The sequence below is a fragment of the Cydia fagiglandana genome, chromosome 26 (assembly GCF_963556715.1).
Source record: "Cydia fagiglandana chromosome 26, ilCydFagi1.1, whole genome shotgun sequence".
In the NCBI taxonomy this organism is placed as follows: Eukaryota; Metazoa; Arthropoda; class Insecta; order Lepidoptera; family Tortricidae; genus Cydia; species Cydia fagiglandana.
In genome coordinates, this window is record NC_085957.1 from 3,481,994 (window position 1) to 3,507,543 (window position 25,550).

Here is a 25,550-nt window from a genome sequence, read left to right on the forward strand (position 1 = left end):
AGAATCATTTATCCGTAAACATATTTTGATTAATTTATACATTTTCAATTTTATTTTAAGTTTTAATCGTGTGTCGATAGATGGCAGTAAATGTACCGTGACTACAAAATTGACAATGACAGGACCCCTCTATACTATCTATTCTTTTTGATCCAGCTAATAAGCCAGTATGATTAGTTAAACCAAGACCCAAATAGATGGTGCTAGTAGTCCTCAATTTCAACATAAACATTAGCGATATTTTATCTTTCCCGTAGGTTTAAAATTCCAAAACCTTGTGTAACTTGTGTTATGTGTTGCCTAGTTTTTTATGTAAACACAACGACTGTGCAAATCAAGATTAAAGTAAATTAGATAGCCTTCCTAGGCAAGTTCATTGCGCCGTCACAAGATGGCGTTAATAGTACCCAATTTTTGATCTAATCAGCGATAAACTTAAAAACTACTGAACGGATTTTCATGCGGTTTTCACCTATCAATAGAGTGATTCTTGAGGAAGTTGGTGTATGATTTGTTAACCCGTGCGAAGCCGGGGCGGGTCGCTAGTATATCATATATCATATTCATCGCAATAGTAACTTTTAAATAGGTAGCATAAGCTTATTATATATAATAAGTAGGTACGTACTTGGCAAATGAGATACGGATTAAAATTTCGAAATGTCGAGCAATTATGTAGGTTAAACTGCTTAAGTAGATATCAGTTTGTATACCTATATGTTTACATCATCCGATAGATACGTTTAGATTGATCGATTAAATTGAAAAACATATTGCATAAATATGTCAACAGTAAATACGGAGTGGTTTTGCAACACGAGTAGATAGCGCTTATAATCCTGCTACAGGGATTAGGGTCAAACAGAAAACTGTGTTCGCGTCTTTCCTGTAGACATACACAATTGGTTAAGATAAACTATGAACTACCTATGATAAAATCATCAATCAGGAGAGAAAACTAGCGTGTCCGCATGAACTGTACATTTTTCTCTCCTGTGGGCAATAGTTAACAGCTTGTGGGCATGTAAGTAATTATTTTATCATAGTTCCCTAAATAAAAGGAGGACCTTTTCACGTGGATAAGGGTAAAATAAGAAAAGTAACCTGTATATTTAATAATCTTTAATATCATTTATATTTCAGGAAATGCAGCGTTGGGTGCTGTTGCTAGGCGTAGTCGGGCTGGCGACTACGGTGCCTACGCCCTTAGACCAGATCACTCCGAGAGACGGCGAACGATGCGGCTACGATGTGAGTACTTCTTAATGACGGGCGTAGGCGTAGTCGATTGACTAAGCACGCCTTATGCTGTTGGTGGGCGTAGTCGAGCTGGCGACTACGGTGCCTACGCCTTAGACCAGATCATTCCGAGAGACGGCGAACGCTGTGGCTACGCCGTGAGTACTTCTGACTGGCGTAGGTGTAGTCGATTGACTAAGTACGCCTTATACTGTTGCTGGGCGTAGTCGGGCTGGTGACTATGGTGCCTACGCCCTTAGACCAGACCACTCCGAGAGACGGCGAAATCTGCGGCTACGATGTGAGTACTTCTTAATGACGGGCGTAGGCGTAGTCGATTGACTAAGTACGCCTTATGCTGTTGTTGGCCGTAGTCGGGCTGGTGACTACGGTGCCTACGCCCCTAGATCAGATCACTCCGAGAGACGGCGAACGCTGCGGCTACGCCGTGAGTACTAATGACGGGCGTAAGCGTAGTCGATTGACTAAGTACGCCTTATGCTGTTGGTGGGCGTAGTCGGGCTTCTAAATGACGGGTGCAGGCTCGGAGTAATTAACAAAGTGTAGGCGTAGTCTATTGACTAAAGTGGGTATGCTTTAGGCGTAGTCGAGTAGGCGACTACGGTGCTCGCGTAGCACGGTCCCATTTTTATCGCTTGTCACCATACCTGTCACGTTCTAACAAGTATGTAAACGCGAAAGTGATGGGCATAGTGACAGACGATAAAAATGGAACTATGTTGCGCCTCCCAGTAGTCCTTCTCAGCGCATTTCGGACGGCTCTGGGATCTCCAGTGAACGCGCCAGTGCCGTCCTAGCGCTAAGCCTCTTTGGGGGACCTCTCTTTTTTTTTTTGAATATGAAAAGGCGCCTGTCTTTTCAAGCGATGATCGATGCGATCTTCAAAATCTAATATTTGAAAATTAGTTGTTTAGTAAAATTAGAAAGCTGGTACCAGTAAAGATAAACATGAAGATGTTATATATGTAAATACGCGGACAGATAACAGTGTCAAAGGTCGCTTATCATTACTGATAAAAACCGTCAACAGAGACTAACAGAGTGCGTTGCCTTTATGCTTTATTAAGGACACTATCGCTGGTCAGTTCCGTATTTAGCCGTATTTATATAATGCCTCGAATAGTGGCAGTGTTGCCAACTTGGCATAATTGATGCCAGATCTGGCATATTTTCACTCGCTTTGGCACCAAATTTTTCGATTTAGCATCTGGCATAATTTTTAGCATAATTTAGTCTAAGCCAAGTTTTCACCAACTTGGCAACAACAATATGCGCCATCGCCTTATGTGGTTCATATTTTCATATGAATTTTGACTTTTATGGGCGGTTGGACATCGACGGACTATATTTGTATACATTTTTATAAAATGGCAACTATAGTTGGTCAAACAAATCTTGTCAGTAGAAAAAAGCAGCAACTTTAAAAAAATGTAGGTGCGAAGGGTTATCGTCCCATAGAAAATTTGAATTTTGCCCCTTTTTCTACTGACAAAGTACGGTGTTTTTTACAAAATATTTTTAGGTACCACCTTATTTTAAGTGTGTATTTTCAAGTAACATTTTAGCATTTTTTTTAGCTTAGTTCAAAAAACTTTGGGTTAATTTTGGCATAATCTAGACATTAGTCTAGCATCTTTTCAAAATCAGAGTTGGCAACACTGAATAGTGGTTTTGGTCTAATAACGCGCCGAATAATGGGCGACCGAATATTCGGCGTGACATGCAAACATTTACGCCAAGCGCGCACCACGATTTTAATTTTTGCGACACGATTTTAGAATCGCGCTGTAATTTATCGCAGAAAATTCAGTGCGCGCACTGCGATGAAAAAGTCGACGATTTGTTCATTCTCGACATGGCTGTCGTACCAGTCGCTTGTCGTGAAACAATATGCAATCGCTGTATGACTGAGTATTTATACCACAAAGGTGATCTCCTTCTATTTCTATAATTAAACGGTCAACATCTAGCGTCTCATCTTGTAACTCCATTGGAGAAGCAGGTTCCGATATGTTGACGCTTGGAGCGCGAAATGCCGACTGAGGTCCCGGCTGCGATTTTATTATCGCAGTGCGCGCGGGGCCATACAGCTTCGTATGCTGCAATTCACTTTGCGACAATCGCGTCGCTCGCTGTCGCGGAAAAATGTAACAAATCACAATTTTAAAATCGCTGCGATTTTTTTGTCGCATATGCGCGCACCGCCATATAAACCCATACGTTACATTTCTGCGACTAAATTATCGCGCGACAAAAATCGTGGTGCGCGCTTGGCTTTAGAGTCACAATTATTATGAAAACTGTTCGCCAACAAAGCACAAAGTTTGCTAAGATACTCATATATTGTTTGTTGAACAGAATTATAAAATAAAAATAACATAATATATATCGTATAGGGGTCATCCATTAATTACATCACACGTTTAGGGGGGGGGGGGGGGAGGGGGTCAAGAAAATGTGACGTGTTGTGACAAGCGGGAGAGATGCGAAGGGGGTCACAAACTTTGTGACGTCACTTTAACTTCATCAGTAACCAAAATTTTATTTTAATCATTTTAATTACTTTACAGTTCAAAAACAAGTTTTTGGAACGATAATCGTTTTTATTAGTTTAATTTTTTTTTCATAATCAGTTTTGGGTTATAAATTTACTAATATTATGACAAAAAAATAATAATACTTAAATCGATTTTCCGATTTCGCTGAAAAAATGTGACGTCACACCAGGGGGGGAGGGGTTTGCCAAATGTGACCAAGTGTGACAATGGGGGGGGGGGGAGGGGTCAAAAAACCTTGAAATTCGTGTGACGTAATTAATGGATGACCCCTAACCAACAAATGCTCAAAAAGGGTCTTACTATTTAACAACTTTTAAGAACTCTATCAAATATTAAATATATTACGTTTTTAGTTATTTTTTATTGGGCAACAGATATTCGGTATTCGACCGAATAGAATAAAATGCTAACAAAATATATTATACAGCTCTATGCCTATAAATAAGTATACAAAGAGTGGCGATTGAAAGTGTCAAAACGTTCAAAAGATAATATCCTAATTAGCGTAGGTAATTACTTTAGCAATACACATTTCATACCTATTCTAAGGGAGAACCCGACACCGGCGACACCGTACCTAGCGTCGGCGTCTAGTCAGCGCTTTCGAAAATGGCGTCGCTGCGCAGTTGCGCCGACGTTATTGCGTCAAGCAGCAGCCATAGAATTGACTACACGCCGACGCTTGGGGGACGCTTGTGTGGGTTATAATTTGAATGAAAATACCTGTAAGGCGCAGCGGGATAATTTCAACTAATCGAAATATCTTCCATGTTCCTACATTAACTATTGTCACATACAACACATCTTTTTCGCTATCTGGACATATATGTCACTCTAGAGTCAGACCTAGAATAGTCTGCAGCGGATTTGATAGCCCACGCAGTGCAAGTGTTATTTATACGCAGTACAAGTGTTATAATATCTAAGGACGGGCCTTATGCTCTGGTTTCCTAGGATAGCGGTGCCGTCATATAGCGGCTGTCTCCATACAAATACTACGACATCCATATTTAGCCATATTATTTAGTATGGAGACGGCCGCTATATGACGGCACCGCTATCCTAGGAAAACCGGGCTTTACGGGCACTCAAAATGGTACTAGTTCAGCGGAGTCACTCACGAATTCCAGCCAATCGTGCAGTCTAACGCAACTAGTTGCGACCAATCGCGCGCGTGATGTGAACTCATCAACCAATCGCGCGCGTGACGCGAACTCATCAACCAATCGCGTTGTCGCGTGTCACACCGCTGTACTGACCCCTGTCATGCCTCATTATTATTGCCCGTAAAGCCAGTCTCTAGATATCTATGTCAATGCTTGCACGTGTATGTCGTTGTTTCAGAGCTGCACCGACGCGGAGCCAGGCGTCCTGAACGTGCATATAGTTGCGCACACGCACGATGACGTCGGCTGGCTGAAGACCCTCGACCAGTACTACTATGGAAGTAAGTTTCAGTTTCACATATCAATACAATAGGGAGTAAGGTGTATTCGGGTAATACCGAATGTCGGATAATTCCGAAATTCAGATGAAAATCACCCTTAATTCCATGATAATAAAAGTCTCTTTTCGGAACTATCCGACAGTTTTCGACATTCGGAATTACCCGTATTCGGAGTAAACCTTATTCGGTATTACCCGAAGTCAGTGTTCTGCCGCCAGAGTGCAGCACTAAAGTTAGACCAAGAAAAGTCTGCAGCGAGTTTGATAGGCCACGCGTATATGTCATAATTTCATAGAAGTTTGACGTTTAAAATGACACTTGCACTGCGCGGGCTATCAAAATCGCTGCAGACTTTTCTTGGTCTAACTCTAGCTCCTCTAGTAAACCATAGAGTAACTTATACATACTGTGCCTTAAACTGTTTTTTGACAAGTTTTCACAGACAATAAAATATGACATTGATGCATCAAGGCGGTTTGTTAACAAGGGCCTGCCGGTAAACGCGAAAATATAAATTTAGTTATCTGCCTCTTTATCGCTCGAATAAGCAAGAGTGATAGAGAGGTTAGATAACGAAATTTAGATTTTCTTGTTTCGCGGTAGACCCCCAGATTGTAACGAATAGAGTGGTAGTGGCGCATCCTACGCAGAGTTTCGCGTACTTAATAATCCCTATTTAAAAATGTATGCTTGTTGGTTCCAGGTCGAAATGGTATTCAGAAGGCCTGCGTCAAGTGTATCCTGAATTCAGTCGTGAAAGAACTATGGGATGACCCCAAAAGAAAGTGAGTATAGCACCAATAAAAGTCTGCAGCGGATTTGATAGCCCACGCAGCGTAAGTGTTAGGTATTTATACGTCATAATTTCATAGAAGTTTGACGTTTATAAAATGACACTTGCACTGTTTGGGCTATCAAAATCGCTGCAGACTTTTTACGGTCTGACTTCTAGTGGAAATAAATAGAAATTGTTTATTGGTACAAAGTTCTTTAGTTAACGTGAATAATAATTATAAAGGTATTAAAATGTGACGTTCCACGGAAAAAGGTACCTTATGGCGGCTGGCGCTTACGTCGCATAGCGACGCAATAATATTGGAGCGGTGTTAATAATAGCGTAAGCGCGAATCGCCATAAGGTACTTTTACCCGTGGGACGTCACAAATAAATAAGGCGGTAATTTTGGACACGGCGCGTATAGTACGTCGGTTCCTCACTCTGCGGCCCTGACCCCCGGCAGCTTGGGCCTTGCCCCGCTGCCGGCGGCACCCTAGGTTAGGTTTTTTTGTAATGTGTTAATGTATATATTTATTGTATTGTTTTGTAAGGGTTTTCATATTTTACTTAATTCATATTATAAATTAAGACCTAGCCTAAGAAGATAAATAAATAAATAAATAAACAACGTGTTACACTCCGGGAGTGCCGGCAGAAGTGAAAACTCAATGACATTGTATCAGTTTTTCAATCAGGTCACTTGGCCGTCTTACGAAGCGTCTTACGTCTTACGCTCTCGCGAGTTTAACATTTTTTCCCCATCACAAAAAGTGCACAGCGCCGCTAAAGAAGTTTTCACTTCAATAAATATTACATAGTTTAGGACATTATTAAACAAGGGGGAGGCCTATGTTCAGCAGTGGACGTCTTATGGCTGAGATGATGATTATTATTCAACTAAGGCCCACTTGCACCATTCACTAACCCGGGCTTAACTGGTTAAACATAGAGTAACCATGGTTACCAGTACAATTAGACACTGGGTTAACAGTTTAACTGGTTAACCCCGGGTTAGCGGGATGTTGCAATTGGAGCTAAGTGTCATAATTTTAAGTTTTCGTTCATCAATTAAATTAATACCGATTTCACTTCCAGATTCATCTACGTTGAAACAGCTTTCTTCTGGAAGTGGTGGGTGGCGCAGCCTGAGTCCGTGAGGTCCCAGGTTCACACCCTGGTGAGGCAGGGCCGGCTGCAGTTTGTGGGCGGGGCTTGGAGCATGAACGACGAGGCTGCCAGCCATTATCAGAGCACCGTCGATCAGTTCACTTGGGGACTGCAGTGAGTACTATTTAATTATACAAACGGGTCTACCGCCCCGTCCGTCCGTCCGTCCGTCCGTCCGTTCCGACCGTTGACATTTGTTGGGTCGTCAGTCTTTCCGTGAAAGACGTAAAAACGATGAAATTATATCGCGGTAGACCAGTTTGTGTAATTATTTAAATATGTGTACAAAACGCGAGAGTTTAAAGTGTTATAAGAATAGAAAATAATTTATTTGAAATGGGAATGGGTTATATTTTATATCTAATACTTAACAATATCATTAAAACTAACTATAAATTAAAGATTTAAAAACTAAACTAAACTAAATTAATAAATTAACTCTAAATTAAACTAAATAAAAACTAAGCTAAATAAAGCCACAACCGAGAACTCAATCAAACAACCCGTCCCGCGCCCTTCCAGAGGCAAAGGTGCCCATCACGCTCGCCGCGTTGCCACGCTGGACCGCAATAGACAGCCTCTGCATCAGGAATGACCCGGAACGAGGGTCATGACCTCCCTCCCTCAAACGTTGCCCCAATTCTCTCAAAAAAATTTTGGCCTCGGCACACCAACACCCGGACGTCTCCACTGCCAAAGGGACAAAAAGATATTTTGTCAGCAGGGCCGAGTACTTATCGCGCTTCCGAAGCGCCGCTAACTCAGCCGCCGCTCCTGCCGCCCGGACCGTCCGGCCCATGTGCGAGGCGGCAAACGTGCTGACACATGTGGCATCCCAAAGTAGACACTTACCCTTCTCCCATGGAATAAGTGTCAGCCCGTCAGGTCTTTTGCCATCGGACCGGCTCAGGCCTGGAGGTTCCAACATGCACGGCACATTCGCAGACAGAAGAGCCCTCCTCACAATGTCATTTAGGGCATGGTGGCGTGGAAACCTCCCCACACACCGACAACAACTCAACGCATGATGGCCGTTACTCTCAACCATAGTGCCGCAGATGCATATGTGAGGTTCGCAAACATCGCAGCCCAGGCGAAGAGCAACAGCCACCCGCATGGAGTTATTGTCGAGAAGGGTACCCATGTGTGGAGAGGGAAGAGCATGCAACCATGCCCCAGCCTCAGGCCTAGACACTGCCAAAAGCCTAGCCTTGTCCGCACCAACAGCGCCTTCCAGTAGGCCATCAAAAACTCGCCTCACACCTATGTCATCCCATAACCGTTGACGGTCGAGTTTATCCGGCATCGGCACATTCGGGTTGAGAGTCCTCCAGGCAGCCACAGCATCAGACGCAAAAGGGATTGTCGGCCTGTCACCATTCACGGATAAAATTTTAGTGACTAGGCCCACAACTCCCTCTGACGATGCCAAGAACGCCGGTAGACTGACATCCCGTGCACGCCTTATGCCCAAACCACCGTTTCGTATGGGCAAGGACGCCAGAACCCACTGATCCGGATTGAGGGAGACATTCAGCAAACGCTCCACCGACTCCTTCAACACATAGTCGAAGGAATCAATATGATCAGGGTACAACCAAGCTGGTACGGTGCGCAGAAAGTAAATGATTTTAGGGACGGCAAAACATACCCGCAGAAGAACCAGAGCTACATGGGCCGGAAGATCCCCCAATCTCTCCGCAGCCATCAGGAGGAGCTGCCTTCTCTCTTCAAAGGCCTCAGGAATCGCCTCCGAACAAATTGGAGAACCTAAAAGAGCGAAAGACTGAGCTGACACCTCCTTGAGTCCAGGAAGCAAATGGCTAAAAGTAGCGAAAGAATCACGGGCCTCGGCACTGCAGGGGAAAAACTCGCACTTTTTAGGGTTAACCTCCAGACCTAGAACCTGAAAACGTGGTAGAAGAGTAAGCAGATCCCGCTGCACATCCTCTGGCTTACCCCCGAGGGTACCATCATCGAGGTACCAAATGTTCAACGGGGACGTAAGCCCAGAAATTGCTTTCTGTATAGCAAGGCTGAAGACCAAAGGGCCTAGAGGATCACCCTGCTGCGCTCCCACCTGGGAAAGGACAAGGGAGCCATTGTAAAAAAGATTTGAAGGGGAGGAATAAACTTGAAAATGTTATAAGTACTATTTATATCTTTTTTAAGGTTCCGTAACAATTTATGTAGTCCGTGGTCGATAATTTCGTCGAATACTTGCAAGTTTCCGTAGTGTAGTGGTTATCACGTGTGCTTCACACGCACAAGGCCCCCGGTTCGATCCCGGGCGGAAACATAATTTACACTTTTTGTATTTTGTTCTGTCCCACAACTACAACACGTCCTGTGTTGTTTTTTTCGGTGCTCCTTTGGTCGGTTTTTATACATGTATATGTACTATACAAGCTTTTATTTAGTTTCACCTGACCGTTGTCTGTAATCAAATCTTGCAAGTTAAATTTGTTCCACTTCCCGGTTTCCGATTGAGTTGAAATTTTGCATACATACGTAAGTCGGGTGACAATGCAATATTATGGTACCATCGAGCTGATCTGATGATGGAGACCGGAGGTGGCCATAGGAACTCTGTGATAAAACAACGAAACCTAATTGTGTTTGGGGTTTTTAGAATTGTCTCGATGAGTATTAATTGCCTGTGGAAAGAAAATTACAGTCAGCGATAAAAGCTTGTATCAAAAATTTATTTTTTGCCAAAATCTTGTTTTTACTTATATCCAGAAAATTAAACGACACTTTCGGCGAGTGCGGGCGGCCGCGCGTCGGCTGGCAAATCGACCCGTTCGGCCACTCGCGGGAGTTCGCCGCCGACCTGGCCTCCATGGGCTACGACGGCCTCTTTCTCGGCCGCATCGACTACCAGGACAAGGATCAGCGGCTCAGCGAGCGGACTATGGAGGTGCTGTGGCGAGGCAGCGACGATCTCGGTGAGACAATCATTGACATATACCTACATATTACATATCTCGGGACTGGCCTTACGGGCAATAAGAATGGGGCATGAATGGGGCCAGTACAGCGGTCTCTGACACCGCTACAACGCGATTGGTTGATGAGTTCGCATCACGCACGCGATTGATCGCAACTAGTTGCGTTAGACTGCACGATTGGCTCGAATTTGTGAGTGACACCGCTGAACTAGTACCATTTTTAGTGCCCGTAAATCCCGTCCGTAGATATAATATGTCAATGTAGACAATGGTGTTTTATTTATACAAGTCTTTTGTAGAACCCCATACCGCTTTGGGTGCCGCCAGCAGCAGGGCAAGGCTCAAGCTGCCGGTGATGCTCAGGGCCGCAGAGAGAGGAACCGGCGGACTATCCGCGCCGTGTCCAAGATCGCCTTCTGCATCTGACCCTTGATCCAGCCACCTAGCGAGAGTCTCTCAAGATGTTGGTCGAGACTCTTCACTATTAAACCGTTCACTGAAACGAATATCGGGACAATGATCGTTGAATCAACATCCCACATGGCGGTTATCTCGTGAGCCAAGTCCAAGTACTTACTGGACTTATCCTTCTCGGCTTTCACGAGATTCTCATCATGGGACTCTCGCTAGATGGTTGGCCTAGCGAGAGTCTCTACAAATTATTCTTATTCTTCTAATAATTATTGTTTGTATGTTGTTCCAGGCAAGTCAAGTGACATCTTCACTGGCGTGTTATACAACACGTACTCGCCGCCTCCCGGCTTCTGCTTCGACGTGTTATGCGACGACGAGCCGATTATAGACGACGTCTCCTCGCCTATGTACAATGTGGACGATAAGGTATACATCCCCTTAACCCTTAAATGCATAGTGTTGCCAAATGTCTACAAACCAGACAGCTCACAGTTTTAAAATAAAAAGGCTTACGTTCTTGAACGCACCTTTATGTAATAGGGTGATGATTTAAGGGTTAAATTTACGCAATATTTTTAATTTATCCTCCTAAGGCCCAGCCATACAAATGAAAAATGCAATATTTGCCACAGAAATTTGAACCTTTAGTGTAGTAAATAGAGTTGATTTTACGTTGTTCAAAAACTAAACGAAACAAATCAAAAGCAACTCTGTTCCAATCGAATATGATTTAAATTTCATTGAACTGAATAAGTACTATAGGTAGGACCTTGGGCCTTAGGAGGTTATAAAAATTACATTCGTTTTAAGACGTAAAGTCGGCAAACTTGGAAAAATCCACAAGTTGATAATTTTTAGTATGTGGTTTTGAACGGTTTTTTCTGGGTATGTAATTATTTTATATTTAAAAACTTTATCATAGGTATATCACAAATAGTGTACCTTTCTAATGGTAGTAAAAAAAAACATTTATATATTACTGAAAATTACATATTTACATAAATATGATTTAGCTAATTCAACTTCTAACACTGATTTCGCAGTGAAAATCGAAGTTATAATTTTTTTACTATTTTTCCTAGAATCGGCAAACAATTATGTGATACATATATAAATTTCGGGTAAAAAGAAAAAATCATGCATGGTTAAGGGGCCCACTGATTAACAGTCCGCCGGACGGTATCGGCCTGTCAGTTAGAACAAAATTTTGACAGTTCCGAACAACTCACAGGCCGATACCGTTCGGCGGACTGTTAATCAGTGGGTCCCTTTTAGACATCGGTTACACGCTAATTCTGGTGTCAGTTCAGTCATAAGTCTTAATTCGAGTTATGACTGATGCCAGAATGATGGAAAATGGACACGGTTACACGATCAGTCCAGACTGACAACAGACTTATACAATTACGACATACAGCGTCAGTTGCACCAAACTGTTCGTATCGTTAAAGAGTTCGCTAAATTTTTATGTATGGAAAGTTTCATAGTAAAGCGCCGGGGCGCGCCGGCTGACGTTGATCAGTCTGTCAAATGTGGTTGGTGCAACAGGCGCTTAGTCGCCGTTTGGACACAGAACGCAACACAGTCATTTAGTCTTGTCTAATATGGTGACTGACGCGAGAATGACACGAATAGGTTACACGATCACTCGATCAGTCTCCTGTCAGTTTTCTGTCATTCAAAATGGACTGACGAACATTATCTTTAAATATTAAATTTTCATCAGTCCAGTCCAGACCATCAGTCCGAGTGTTACACGATAATTCTCTCGTCATTCTGACAAGAATGATGGACTGAACTGACGCCAGAATTAGCGTGTTACCGATGTATTAAAAGCGTTTTCACATTGTCCGATCCGATATAGGATGTATTAGGTATTAGGACCTTACATACGCGTAGTAGACATATTTTTGAAATGATTTGTACATCCATATTTTTAGGGTTCCGTACCTCAAAAGGAAAAAACGGAACCCTTATCTCGTGCGTCTGTCTGTCTGTCCGTCTGTCACAGCCTGTTTTCTCGGAAACTACTGGACCAATTAAGTTGAAATTTGGTACACATATGTAAATTAGTGACCCAAAGATGGACTTATTTTTTTATAATTTTAAAATACATAGGTTCAAAGTTATTTAAGAAAATAGGATCACTCGTGCGTCTGTCTGTCTGTCCGTCTGTCACAGCCTGTTTTCTCGGAAACTACTGGACCAATTAAGTTGAAATTTGGTACACATATGTAAATTAGTGACCCAAAGATGGACATATTATTTTTATAATTTAAAATACATAGGTTTAAAGTTATTTAAGAAAATAGCCAAACATTTACCATTCCCCCACCCCCCTTTATCTCCGAAACTAATGGGTCTAAAATTTGGAAAAAAATACACAAAATAGTTCTTTACCTATAGATGACAGGAAAACCTATTAGAAACGTGCAGTCAAGCGTGAGTTATGTACGGAACCCTAGAAGCGCGAGTCCGACTCGCACTTGGCCGGTTTTTGCAGTTGACTGTACCTAGACCTACCTAATAACTTTCAAGTTTGTATTTATTCTTTTAATTTTGTAAACGTTACTGCGTGCTGTACAGTCACCTGCAATAATATGTTACCTTTCGAAGGCGGCAAAAATATGTGACACGCTCTTATGACTCTACAAATAAGATCGTGTCAGGTATTTTTGCGGCCTTCGTTGTGTAAAATATTATTGCAGGTGACTGTACACACTCGTCGGGAGCTTCTCGCCGAGGGTCTCGCACGGACACTCGGAGAGACGCGAGACGAGACGAAAAGGGAGCATTATGTACTGTAAAGTAGTGTAAAGCAGGGACCGTTACCGGTATAACTAAAAATCTAAATATCTCATAGCCTTCACAATATTTCTTTGATATTATAGATTAGTATTTAGGTAAGGATACTGATGCATCAGATTAGCTCAATTCAGTGCAAAAATATACACAAAAAACCGAGATACCGGAATTAAATACCGGTTATTTTGTACGAAAAATATATCGGTAACCGGTCCCTTGCAGGTGGCAACGTTCCTAGAGATAGCCGCGAACATGTCCAAAAGCTACCGGACCAACAACATCTTAGTTACGATGGGAGAAGATTTCAACTATTTGGACGCCTCGCTCTGGTTCGACAACCTAGACAAGTTGATACAGTGAGTTTGCATGCCAATTATACAAGATCATGCACAGTTGTTGAGTATTAATGCGCGGATTTTCTCATAAAATACTAATGTGACGACCCAATGGTACAGACCGTACCTTATGGTGGTTGGCGCTTACGCTATTAACGCCGCTCCAATATTATTGCGGCGCTATGCGACGTAAGCGCCAGCCGCCATAAGGTACCTTTGGCCGTGGAACGTCACAAATAGCCTCCTAACGCCCGGCCATACAAATGAAAGATCCAAAAATTACCACTGAAATGAACCTACAGTGTAGGAAATAGAGTTGACTTTGTTGTTGGAAAATTGAACGAAACAAAGCAAAAGCGACTCTGTTCCAATTGAATAGGGTTTAAATTTCATCGAACTGAAGAGGTACTATAGGTAGGACCTTGGGCCTTAGGAGGATATAAAATTGCACGATTCAGCCAGACTTTAGTACCATCGCCGACGCTGTTAACTGACAGTTCGTGAACCTTATTACAAAAGGCATAAGGTCCAACGATGGACAGTTAAGAGTGTTGCCGTTTGTACTAGCTAAATAGAAGCTGCTTGATGTATAACGCTTATTTAACTAAAAATATGCTTGCAAATAAATAAATCAAGAAATTTCGAAAATTCAGGTGACCTAAGAAATAAGAGGACATATTTTTCATATGCAGTATTCAATTTAGACCAAGATAAGTCTGCAGCGATATTGATAGCCCACGCAATGCAAGTGTTATTCATACGTCATAATTTCATAGAAGTCTGACGTTTAAAATGAACTAAAATCTTGCACAAAGACAAAAAGTACGAGCTTTTTTCTAGAAAAAAATGTCGGCATTCAAAAACAATCTGAAGAATATTATGCAAACTTGATTGGTATTGGTGGTAACGGGCAATATCATGGGTAGAGTTAATAATATGTAATAAATTGAGCCTATGTACGTCCCACTGTTGGGCACAGGCCTCTTATACGCTGATAGTCCCAACGCTAGCCCAATGTGGATTGGGGACTTCACATACACCTTTGAATTTCTTCGCCGATGTATGCAGGTTTCCTCACGATGTTTTCCTTCACCGAAAAGCTAGTGGTAAATATCAAATGATATTTCGTACATAAATTCCGAAAAACTCATTGTTAAGAGCCGGGATTACGTAACCTTAAAAATGGAAATCGATATTTGGAAATCAGTTCAAAAAGCATTTTTTCCGTTAGGTGACAATGTATCTAGAGTACATGCTACTTCAAGTCAAGCAGGTACTATAGAAGTAGACAGACGAACAGACGGACAGCAGAGTCTTCGTAATAGGGTCCCGTTTTAACACTTTGGGTACCGAACCCTAAAAATTTTAATCCTTCGGTATTCGGAAATAAGTTCAAAAAACATTTTTACAGTACATATGGTCCTATTTTCCTGCATTATAGTGCGTAAAATATCACTTTTCGTGCGTATGTCAATAGTTTAAAGGGCCATATGTACTATAAAACGTTGTACGATACACGTGCGAATAGGTAATTCGCAACTCGTGTCGATTTCAAACACTCCCTTCGGTCGTGTTTTAATTTATCGCCACTCGTTTCGAATTTCCTCTTTTCCGCACTTGTATCGTAAATAACTATTTTCCGTTAGGTGACAACGTTTCTAGAGTACGTGCTACTTCAAGCCAAGTACTATAGAACCAACAACGTTCTGGTGACCATGGGAGGTGACTTCACGTTCATGGATGCCTACATGTGGTTCGACAATCTCGACAAACTTATCAAGTGAGTTTTGAACTGACTACAACCGCTTTGTTCCATTTTAAGTAGGGTAATTCGCCAGTAACTGGCCACCTGTTGGTAACTGGCCACCAGTTAGCAACTGGCCACCTGTTTGTAATTGTCAACCTGTTAGTAACTAGCCACCAGTTAGTAACTGGCCACCTGTTAGTAACTGGCGACCTTAAATTAAAAATGAATTCTATTCACCTATAAACATAATTAATTTTAGTATAAGGTGGCTAGTTATTGAAGGCTTTCCAGTTATTGAAACTTATGTTATCTTAAACTTATGAAGTGAGTTTTGAACGCCAAAAACGCGTATATGCGTCGTGTGTTGTTGGCCAATAACGCTTATTATTTGTTGTTATTAACAGCTTATGTGCTTTAAAGAGTATAGTTTTTTAGCCATAACTTCAAAACTTTTGAACCGATCTTTATTGGTTACGTCTAAAATATCCTTTCTTTATTTTCTGCCTAACCCGCCTTTAGCGAGGGTTAAAGTGGTGTTACTTTTTTCCCATACTTAATAATTAGGTCACCTGATTTTCTGTCTAGAACTTATCTTATTATATCTATATTCATGAACTTATCTAACGTACCTATTATACATTTCTTGATTTAACTAACACGATATTCACTTATAATTTTAATACTGAAACATCAGGCAAATAATACCTATACACGGTGGCCAAAAAATTACTGCATTCCCGTTTTCAGGGAGGTTTTAGGATTATACTGAGCAACTTTCACTATGAAACCAACCTCGAAATCGCGAAAAACATATTTACCGTAAATAGAACATGTACCTAACTATCAGCCTAAATGTATGAAACACCCAATTCTTTTACGCGATTTCAGAGTTGGTCCCATAGTAAAAGTTGCTCAGTATAATCCCAAACCTGCCTGGCAACGGTAATGCACTTAATTTTTAGCCACCCTGTACCATACCTAAACATAAGTGCACCCGATTAAGCCCCGTTTCAGTATTAAAATTATAATGTTTCTCTTTACTAAGTAATCCTGCTTTGCATGACTCACATGTTAGGTATTTAATCAGCATTTCTAGTATAAATTACTTCCTTAGATCAGAAGATGGCGCTGTACAGCTTCGTATATTATGCAGTACCTAGCTAATTTGAGATAAACCTAGCTAAATAGATTATTTAGTATTTACATAAAACGTAATACCTACATCAGAGTGTGCCCTATGTATATCTATTTCTACTGACTACAACCGCTTTGTTCTATTTTACGTAGGGTCAATCGCCAGTAACTGGCCACCTGTGAGTAACTGGCCACCCAAAACTAAAAAATAATTCTATTCACCTCTAAACAAAATTAATTTTAGTAAAAGGTGGCTAAGTTATTGTAGCGTGCCAGTTATTGAAACCTTATATTAAAATAAATTCTATTTATAGGTGAATAGAATTCATTTTTAGTCTAGGGTGGACGGTTATTGGTCGGTGGCCAGTTACTGGCGAATGACGGTTAATTTTCCAGTATACCTCTATGAATTAAGTACAATAAAAATTAAATTCACAGATACGCCAACCTGAAATCGGCCAAAGAGAATCTGAAGGTGAAGTTGTTCTATTCTACTCCTACTTGCTACTTGAAGGCGGTCAAGGATGCAAAGTAAGTTTCTATCATCCTCGGAAACCGTTCTCATCAGTCAAACCGGTTTCGTTGATTCGCCCGGGAACGAAAAGGATTTCGTTTCCGTTTGCGGTTGCCGGTTAAAGAACTGTTCCTTTGAGATAACGGTTTATGCCAAATACGTTCTCATTTCGTTCTCGTGGAACGAAATTAACCGGTTAAATTGAAAAAAATCGAAGCGGGATAGAACGAGTAACTATTGCTATCTCTTCCACGTATGACAACGAGTTTAACCGAGAGTCTCGGAAAGCCAAGAGTAACCGGTATTATATAGTTCCCTGCGAACCATAAAGTTCCTTTCCCTCTTCTTACCGGTTAGGAGAGAGAACGTAATTTGTTAGTTCGCGTTCCATCAATTAACCGGTTTTTTAATGAACGAAATAATGTTACGGTTTTGGAACGATATTAACAGGTATTTCAATACCGGTTCCGAGCCCTGCTATCATCGTGATTTATACTCGTAGTAGGCAAACGAGCAGACGGATCGCCTGGTGGTAAGCGGTTGAACCCTCTCGCGCATGAGAGGAGATCTAACTGTGCCCGGCAGTGGGACGTATACTCGTATAGGCTAAATTATTACTATTTGTACGTCTTTCCACATTTCGGGACCATGGCATCCCGGACCTTATAGAGCAGTGGTTCCTAACCTGGGGGTAATTACCCCCGTGGGGGTAAAACTGGTCTTTTACGAGAAATGTTTTTACAGCATCTCCGATTTTTTAACAGAATAATATAAAACAATATGTAAACTCATTTTAAAATTCCATTATTTCGTGTAGCATAAGTTACTATATTTACATAAATGATCTCATTTAGAATTAAGTTCCCATATTGTACGCCTCACAGAGGCAGGACATGAAGACCGTTGTACCTACATTATAATAACATCTCTGTAACTCATGACCAACAATAACCTCGTGCCGCCCACCATATAAAATTATAGCCAAGGAATTTAGAATCTTGTTGTATTCTCAATTAGGTTGAATTTAATTTGTTCGAAAAGTTTACGGGACAAATGAAATGCTACCTATTTTGTCTATAATTAAGGTTGACATTCCATCGAATCTGAATGTACATCCTATTGTACATTGGGCGGCACGAGGATAAATATTTTGATTGATTGATTGATTGATAATAAGCTAACCTAATATAACAATACAACAAACGTACACGTTTTATTTTTTATTAACATAGGGAGGAGGGGTAAAATCAGGTTCCCTAGTAAGTCCCCTATGGGTGAACGTACTGAAAAGATTAGGAACCACTGTTATAGAGGCGTACGTGGGGCCGAAGCCAACATCGCAGAGGCCCTTATTATAATATTATGTCAACTATTGCAGCCCCAGCTTGCCCATCAAACAAGATGACTTCTTCCCATACGCATCCGACTCTACTGCCTACTGGACTGGGTACTTCGCCTCCCGCCCCACCACCAAGAGGATGGAGAGAGAGGCCAACAACTATCTGCAGGTATCTCCCTCTAGCACGACTACACGCATCACACTCTACCGCCTACTGGTCTGGGTACTTCACCTCCCGCCCCACCACCAAGAGGATGGAGAGAGAAGCCAACAACTATCTGCAGGTATCTCCCTCTAGCACGACTACACGCATCACACTCTACCGCCTACTGGTCTGGGTACTTCACCTCCCGCCCCACCACCAAGAGGATGGAGAGAGAAGCCAACAACTATCTGCAGGTATCTCCCTCTAGCACGACTACACGCATCACACTCTACCGCCTACTGGTCTGGGTACTTCACCTCCCGCCCCACCACCAAGAGGATGGAGAGAGAGGCCAACAACTATCTGCAGGTATCTCCCTCTAGCACGACTACACGCATCACACTCTACCGCCTACTGGTCTGGATACTTCACCTCCCGCCCCACCACCAAGAGGATGGAGAGAGAAGCCAACAACTATCTGCAGGTATCTCCCTCTAGCACGACTACACGCATCCGACTCTACTGCCTACTGGACTGGGTACTTCACCTCCCGCCCCACCACCAAGAGGATGGAGAGAGAGACCAACAACTATCTGCAGGTATCTCCCTCTAGCACGCATCCAACTCTACTGCCTACTGGACTGGGTACTTCACCTCCCGCCCCACCACCAAGAGGATGGAGAGAGAGAGACTAACAACTACCTGCAGGTATCTCCCTCTAGCACGCATCCCACTCTACCGCCTACTGGACTGGGTACTTCACCTCCCGCTCCACCACCAAGAGGATGGAGAGAGAGGCCAACAACTATCTGTAGGTATCTCCCTCTAGCATAGGGGTAAAAATGGCTAGTGAGCCCGGGGAAAGTGTCATATTCCATAAAATCAGGTCCCTGAATAGGCATTTGGCTTAACTGTGGTCGACGGGTCAAAAGGAGATCCCTACTTTAACAGTAGTTCATAATTCACTGGGTACCGTAATCCGGTGTGAATAGGGAAAGCTGGGGTGAATAGGGCAAACACTTAAACTGTGATTTACCTGACAATTAAAAATACTTGTATTGTATAACTTGTATAATTGTATCTGATTGAAAATAATAGTAGATTTTGTATGATACAATTTGTGTGGGTATTTTTATTATTTTTTTAAGAAATTGTCAGGTAACTCAAATTTTAAGTGTTGTCCCTAAAGTCTATTTCAATAGAACTTGCTAACTATGTAAACAAACCGCCATATTGAAATTGTCTCTGAATGATCTTTTTACTAGTGATGGGCAATACTACTTTACTAACGTCAAACCATATCGAATAATAAAATACCAAAAGTAAAAAACAAGTAGTTACTTATTATTTTTATTTTGTTTAAACACGATCAGAAGACAAATTAGTACTTAAGAATGATGTATTGATGTATTTTATAACCGTGGCGATAGGTACAGAGCGTGGCTTGGGTAGTGTGTAGCGGGTTTATATTACAAACTTTAGTCACAACACTACCCATCATAGACAATTGTAGAATTTAAAAGAAACAAAACCGCCATTTCATCAGGTCCTAATAACCTAACTTATGAAACCATTTTAAACTTTTAATTAAATATCCAAGATACAGTTACATATTTATGTATTTTACGGAACGGACCGTTTCAATAGTGTTTATGTGTACGGTTGCAATGGTATTTGATGAGGTGGTGTGAAAATTCAAAGAGAAACAGTGATAAAACAAAATTAGGTTGTTTGTTTACATAGTTAGCAAGTTCTATTGGAATAGACTTTACTCACCCCAGCCGTCCTTATTCACCCCGGTTTACGGTACTTCACCTGTCGCTCGAGGAACCAAGATGAAAAGAGAGACCTACAACTATTTGTTTCAGTCAAAATTAAACTCCTCCCTTTAGATTAGGCCTGGGGCAGAACTTATTCATGGTATTACATTTAGATCATAGAAGCGTTACCAAATTATCAGACATGTATATCACAAAAAGTCTAATTCTATGTATAAGATAGAGAGTTTGTTTTGTTTAGACATAATTATATTCTATATCTTATAATATTTTTAGGGTTCCGTACCCAAAGGGTAAAACGGGACCCTATTACTAAGACTTCGCTGTCCGTCCGTCCGTCCGTCCGTCCGTCCGTCCGTCCGTCCGTCCGTCTGTCACCAGGCTGTATCTCACGAACCGTGATAGCTAGACAGTTGAAATTTTGACAGATGATGTATTTCTGTTGCCGCTATAACAACAAATACTAAAAACAGAATAAAATAAAGATTTAAATGGGGCTCCCATACAACAAACGTGATTTTTGACCAAAGTTAAGCAACGTCGGGAGTGGTCAGTACTTGGATGGGTGACCGTTTTTTTTGCTTTTTTTTGTTTTTTTGCATTATGGTACGGAACCCTTCGTGCGCGAGTCCGACTCGCACTTGCCCGGTTTTTTTTTACTTAGTCAATCTGTGTAAAGAATGTCCTATAATATTTATGTTTTTTTTATATATATATTTCAGACCTTCAAAATGTTGCAAGTCCTAACGAATCTGCCCGAATCTAACATGTTCATTCTAAATGAGCTTAAAAGTGCTATGGGTAAGTGCCTACATTTTGTTTTCACCTCTATAGAGTGCTATTAGCCTATAGTTCGTTTTTTTTAGCATTAGAAATTAAGTAAACAATCTTGACGTGTCCTTTATTTGAAAAACACATTTTAAAAATAAGTTACGGCAAATATGTAACAAATATGAATCTAATACGATCATTTATATTCTTCTGCTTTCATAAGTAGTACTTACTGATTTTTAAAAAGCGTTTTTCAATTAAAAGACATGTCAAGATCGCTTACCTTCTTTGAAGTTCTTTCTAATGCTAAAAAAAACGAACTATAGGCACCGAATAAATAATAGTACTACCGTACAGAAAGGAAACTTTCTACAAAACCGAAGTTTGACAGCGGCTTAGGATCGAATCATGCCGTCCCCTTCTAAGATACACTATCCCTTTCGGCTATTTAGGGTTGTCAAAATTCAAGCCATTATATCTTATCGGTGGTCGTGCACGCAAGTGGAAGTCGAGTGGTGCCAACCCTAATAATTGCTCGGAGCAATGCTGAGCCGAACGGAGCCGAGTTTGCCCGAAGGGAGGAATTTCGCACCCCTGGCCTAGGGCAAGTTGTGGAACTGACCCATTAACCCTTTCCCTGTCAAAGACGTCAACTGACGCGCGCTACTCTGCCCTCTTAAAGCAATTGGCGGTAACTCAAAAAAAAGCACTTTTGAGTTAGTTATACCATCGTCTACCTTAAAACATTCTGCATAAGGTGTACAAAACAAAATACTCGTATTTTACCTGTAACATGACTAAAAACCCCTAAGAATATTTTGCATATCTCAATTTTCCCACAGTTTTCGAAGCCATTTAGCAGTAGTCTAATATTGCTAAGGTATATAGCAGTATAGTCAATTACTGCCAAACTGCTACAAAAAACTATTTTTTTAAGACGAATTATCAGAAGGCGATTGACCGTATCTTTAGTTACGGCCAAATCGCTAAGTATTATGTACGCAAGATATCTAACGTCCTTAGTGCAATTAGTACCTTAATTCTAGTGATTCCTTGTCATTACGAGTTGTTGTTAACACAGTGAGGATAAATATTTGCATAATTCTTTGAAATTACCATATTAATGCCTAAAAAAGTGGATTAAAGAGTGAAATGACCAGCTTAGTTGAACAGAGTTAAGGTAAGAGTCAGTTTTTAGGGTTCCGTACCCAAAGGGTAAAACGGGACCCTATTACTAAGACTTCGCTATCCGTTCGTCCGTCCGTCTGTCACCAGGCTGTATCTCACGAACCGTGATAGCTAGACAGTTGAAATTTTCACAGATGATGTATTTCTGTTGCCGCTATAACAACAAATACTAAAAATAAAATAAAATAAAGATTTAAGTGGGGCTCCCATACAACAAACGTGATTCTTGACCGAAGCTAAGCAACGTCGGGCGGGGTCAGTACTTGGATGGGTGACCTTTTTTTTGCCGTTTTTTGCATTATGGTTCGGAACCCTTCGTGCGCGAGTTCGACTCGCACTTGCCCGGTTTTTTATCATTTGTACTTGATTGACTTTCAATGGATCACAAATACATATACAATCGGATTGTTAGGTGAGTTTCGTATAATTTATATAAGGTGCTACTTTATTAGTTGCAGATATTTATACAGCTGATAGTACTCGGTTCCTGGAGTATATTTAAGTATGAAACAATATAGCTTTTACAATGTTTTTTGGAGAGCACTGAAAAACTAATCTGCTACGTAAAAACACCCTGTTAATGTGATTATTAAATATGAACTCATTGAACAGATTCTATAAACCTATTTTACCTAACACCTAACTGTCTGGCCACTTTATCCTAATAACCTTTTGCAGTTTTCCTTTTTGTTCGGTAAATTAAAACAAAAAAAAATTAAATATTATGTATCTTGTGTGCAAATATATTAAAATCACTTCCAAAGACAAAAGATAAGCCTGCAGGTATCACCGAAAATAAAAAGCGCAATATAATAAAATCAATTCAAAATATAATACCTTCCAATAGACTGAAATTTTGGTACGAATTACCTGTATCCAGCGCATAGTTTCATGTCAACAAAAACATAGAAAATGATTTATTTTCTTTAAATTTAAGTTACAATTACTATCTTTGACTATTAAATATATTATTACAATATATCAATATGGTTTTTATATGCGATTCATATTCATTTGCAGCCAAAATATATAAACTTACTTTTGTATGGAGCTTTATATACCGACGCTAAGGGAAACAGCGACAACTAAGAAATAAAACCTAATAATACGTAGCGTAATAGCGGTATCTCAAATAAACGACAAAAAAATAATATTTTTATGACAACAACCCTATATATAATAAAAAAAGACATATGATTATATGAAAAATTAGTCACAGTTAAAATTAACTGAGTGTAAGGTGACGCGAAATCAATTTTCACGTTTTCTCAAATATCTCGAAATGTCTAAAAATGAGTTACCGCCAATTGCTTTAAGAGGGCAGTACTGTAGCGCGTCATAGTGAACCTTCATATTGGACTGTAACAGTTCACTATGACGCGCCGCACTCGATAGGCGCGTTCAAAAGGTTGATCAGAAATCCCCTTTTCAGTTCCTTAATCTCTGTCTTTTAATATCAATATCATTTCACTCACTATGTTATTAGTCCAAAACGTAACTACTACTACTAAATATTATTATAATTATGTTAGTTCTCAGGCGGATCCCAGGCTCCAATGAGCTGTGGCAAAATGCCGGGACAACGCAAGGAAGATGATGATGTTATTAATCCAAAAACCTAGAATAAATTTATCCTCCATCGTTACTCTACATCAGCGGTACTCAACCTTTTTTTATAAGGGCCACAAAGACGGTTTTGCGTTGTAACCCCGGCCCGCAATATGGTTTTCCTTAAAGGTGACGTTCGGATGGCAAGTAGGGACTAGGGCTCCCGATATCCGTGCTACACGCTAACCCGTGCCCGTTCATAGCCCCGGCGGTGCTAAGCGTCCGAACTACACGAACCCGTCAAAGTCTGTGCCCGTGTAGTGCGTTCGGCTCCGGATCTACGTTCCGATCGTCAATATACGCCGAGAACGGGACCGGTGTGTAATTAATATCCGTGGATCCGGACACGGGTAACACGGGTACACGGACCCTAATTACCCGTTCCGAACGGGCCACAAATCCGGTTTCCTGTAACACGAGAACGGGGCCCCGGAGATGAGTACACGAAACCCACTCGCGACCGCGAGCCTTAGTAGGTACCCCTGCTATACATTATGTTACTGTCCTCATGACCCTAGTGACATTGCTTGCTTTTCCAGGTATGATGCAGCATCACGACGCCATCACGGGCACTGAGAAGCAACATGTGACGCATGACTACGAGCGCATCGTGGCACGAGCGGTCGACGACGCTTACATCATCGGAAACCAGGCTTTAAAGTAAGTTGACCTGTGATGTTATCGCAGGTATGACGCGGCAACATCACGGGCACTGAGAAGCAACACGGTACGTGTGACGCACGACTACGAGCGCATCGTGACGCGGGCGGTCGATGACGCTTACATCATCGGCAACCAGGCTTTCAAGTAAGTTCACCCGTGATGTTAGCCCAGGTATGACGCAGCAACGTCACGGGTACAGAGAAGCAGCATGTGACGCACGACTACGAGCGCATCGTGGCGCGGGCGGTCGACGACGCTTACATCATCGGCAACCAGGCGTTAAAGTAAGTGACTGTAGTGATGCGTCTCCCAGGCAAGACGCGGCAACATCACGGGCACCGAGAAGCAACATGTGACGCAAAGTAATTCGAAAAATATGGTTATTTTATTTCGATGTTTTTGCAAAAAACCGGTCCCGATCCCATGGTAGCCTACAGTGGCTAATCAGGCACTGGTCCTCGCTACACTTAAGTTGAGTCGCTTAACTTCAAACTCGGTTAATCCATCTGTCAGATCATGCGATTTTGGTATTAAGAAAACGTAATAGGGTAGATATTTGCTGAGAGGGTCCAATGGATTTACCCGAGTTTGAAGTTAAGCGACACAGTTTAGGTATTAATACTATTAATATAGTTATTTAAGTATATTCTTGTAACTAACAAACTATGGACACTTATTCGTCTGAAATAAATGCATTTTATTTTTATTTTATTTATTTATTAGGTACAAGCAAGACTGTGGTCGACGATGATTAATCTAAATTGATAAAAAAGCAGTTAATACTTCTTAGACTATTATAAGTGTAAGGCCTGAGTGGACGCTCGAGTTGAGCGTGCAGCGTGGCGGGGCGTGCGGCGTGCATGTTAAACAAATGCAAACGTATAGGAGCGGCCTTAACTAGTGCACGCTGCTCAAATCACTTGTGAGCCCGACGCCCCGCCGAACGCTC

The 25,550-nt window shown here is 41.4% G+C and overlaps 1 protein-coding gene and 1 non-coding gene across 2 annotated transcripts; both read left to right on the top strand.

Annotated features, from left to right (window-relative positions):
• The first annotated feature begins 1,594 nt into the window (after positions 1–1,594).
• LOC134677304 (lysosomal alpha-mannosidase-like) lies at positions 1,595–24,889 on the top strand. Its single transcript, XM_063535740.1, has 15 exons — positions 1,595–1,687; positions 5,163–5,265; positions 5,969–6,050; positions 7,138–7,323; positions 9,952–10,157; positions 10,864–11,000; positions 13,602–13,735; positions 13,835–13,850; positions 15,361–15,494; positions 17,034–17,126; positions 18,488–18,671; positions 18,977–19,192; positions 21,094–21,172; positions 24,478–24,598; positions 24,784–24,889. The coding sequence occupies exons 1-15, from the start codon at positions 1,595–1,597 to the stop codon at positions 24,887–24,889; spliced, it is 1,890 nt and encodes a 629-aa protein (XP_063391810.1).
• Trnav-cac (transfer RNA valine (anticodon CAC)) lies at positions 9,436–9,508 on the top strand. Its single transcript has one exon. It is a non-coding gene; the product is annotated as a tRNA-Val (tRNA).
• Positions 24,890–25,550: the final 661 nt, after the last annotated feature.

Coding starts and splice junctions, on each gene's coding strand:
- LOC134677304 (XM_063535740.1), top strand. CDS start 1,595: ATGCTGTTGTTGGCCGTAGTCGGGCTGGTGACTACGGTGCCTACGCCC. Junction 11,001..13,601: donor TGTACAATGTGGACGATAAG/GTATACATCCCC, acceptor GGTCCCTTGCAG/GTGGCAACGTTCCTAGAGAT. Junction 17,127..18,487: donor AAGGCGGTCAAGGATGCAAA/GTAAGTTTCTAT, acceptor CAACTATTGCAG/CCCCAGCTTGCCCATCAAAC.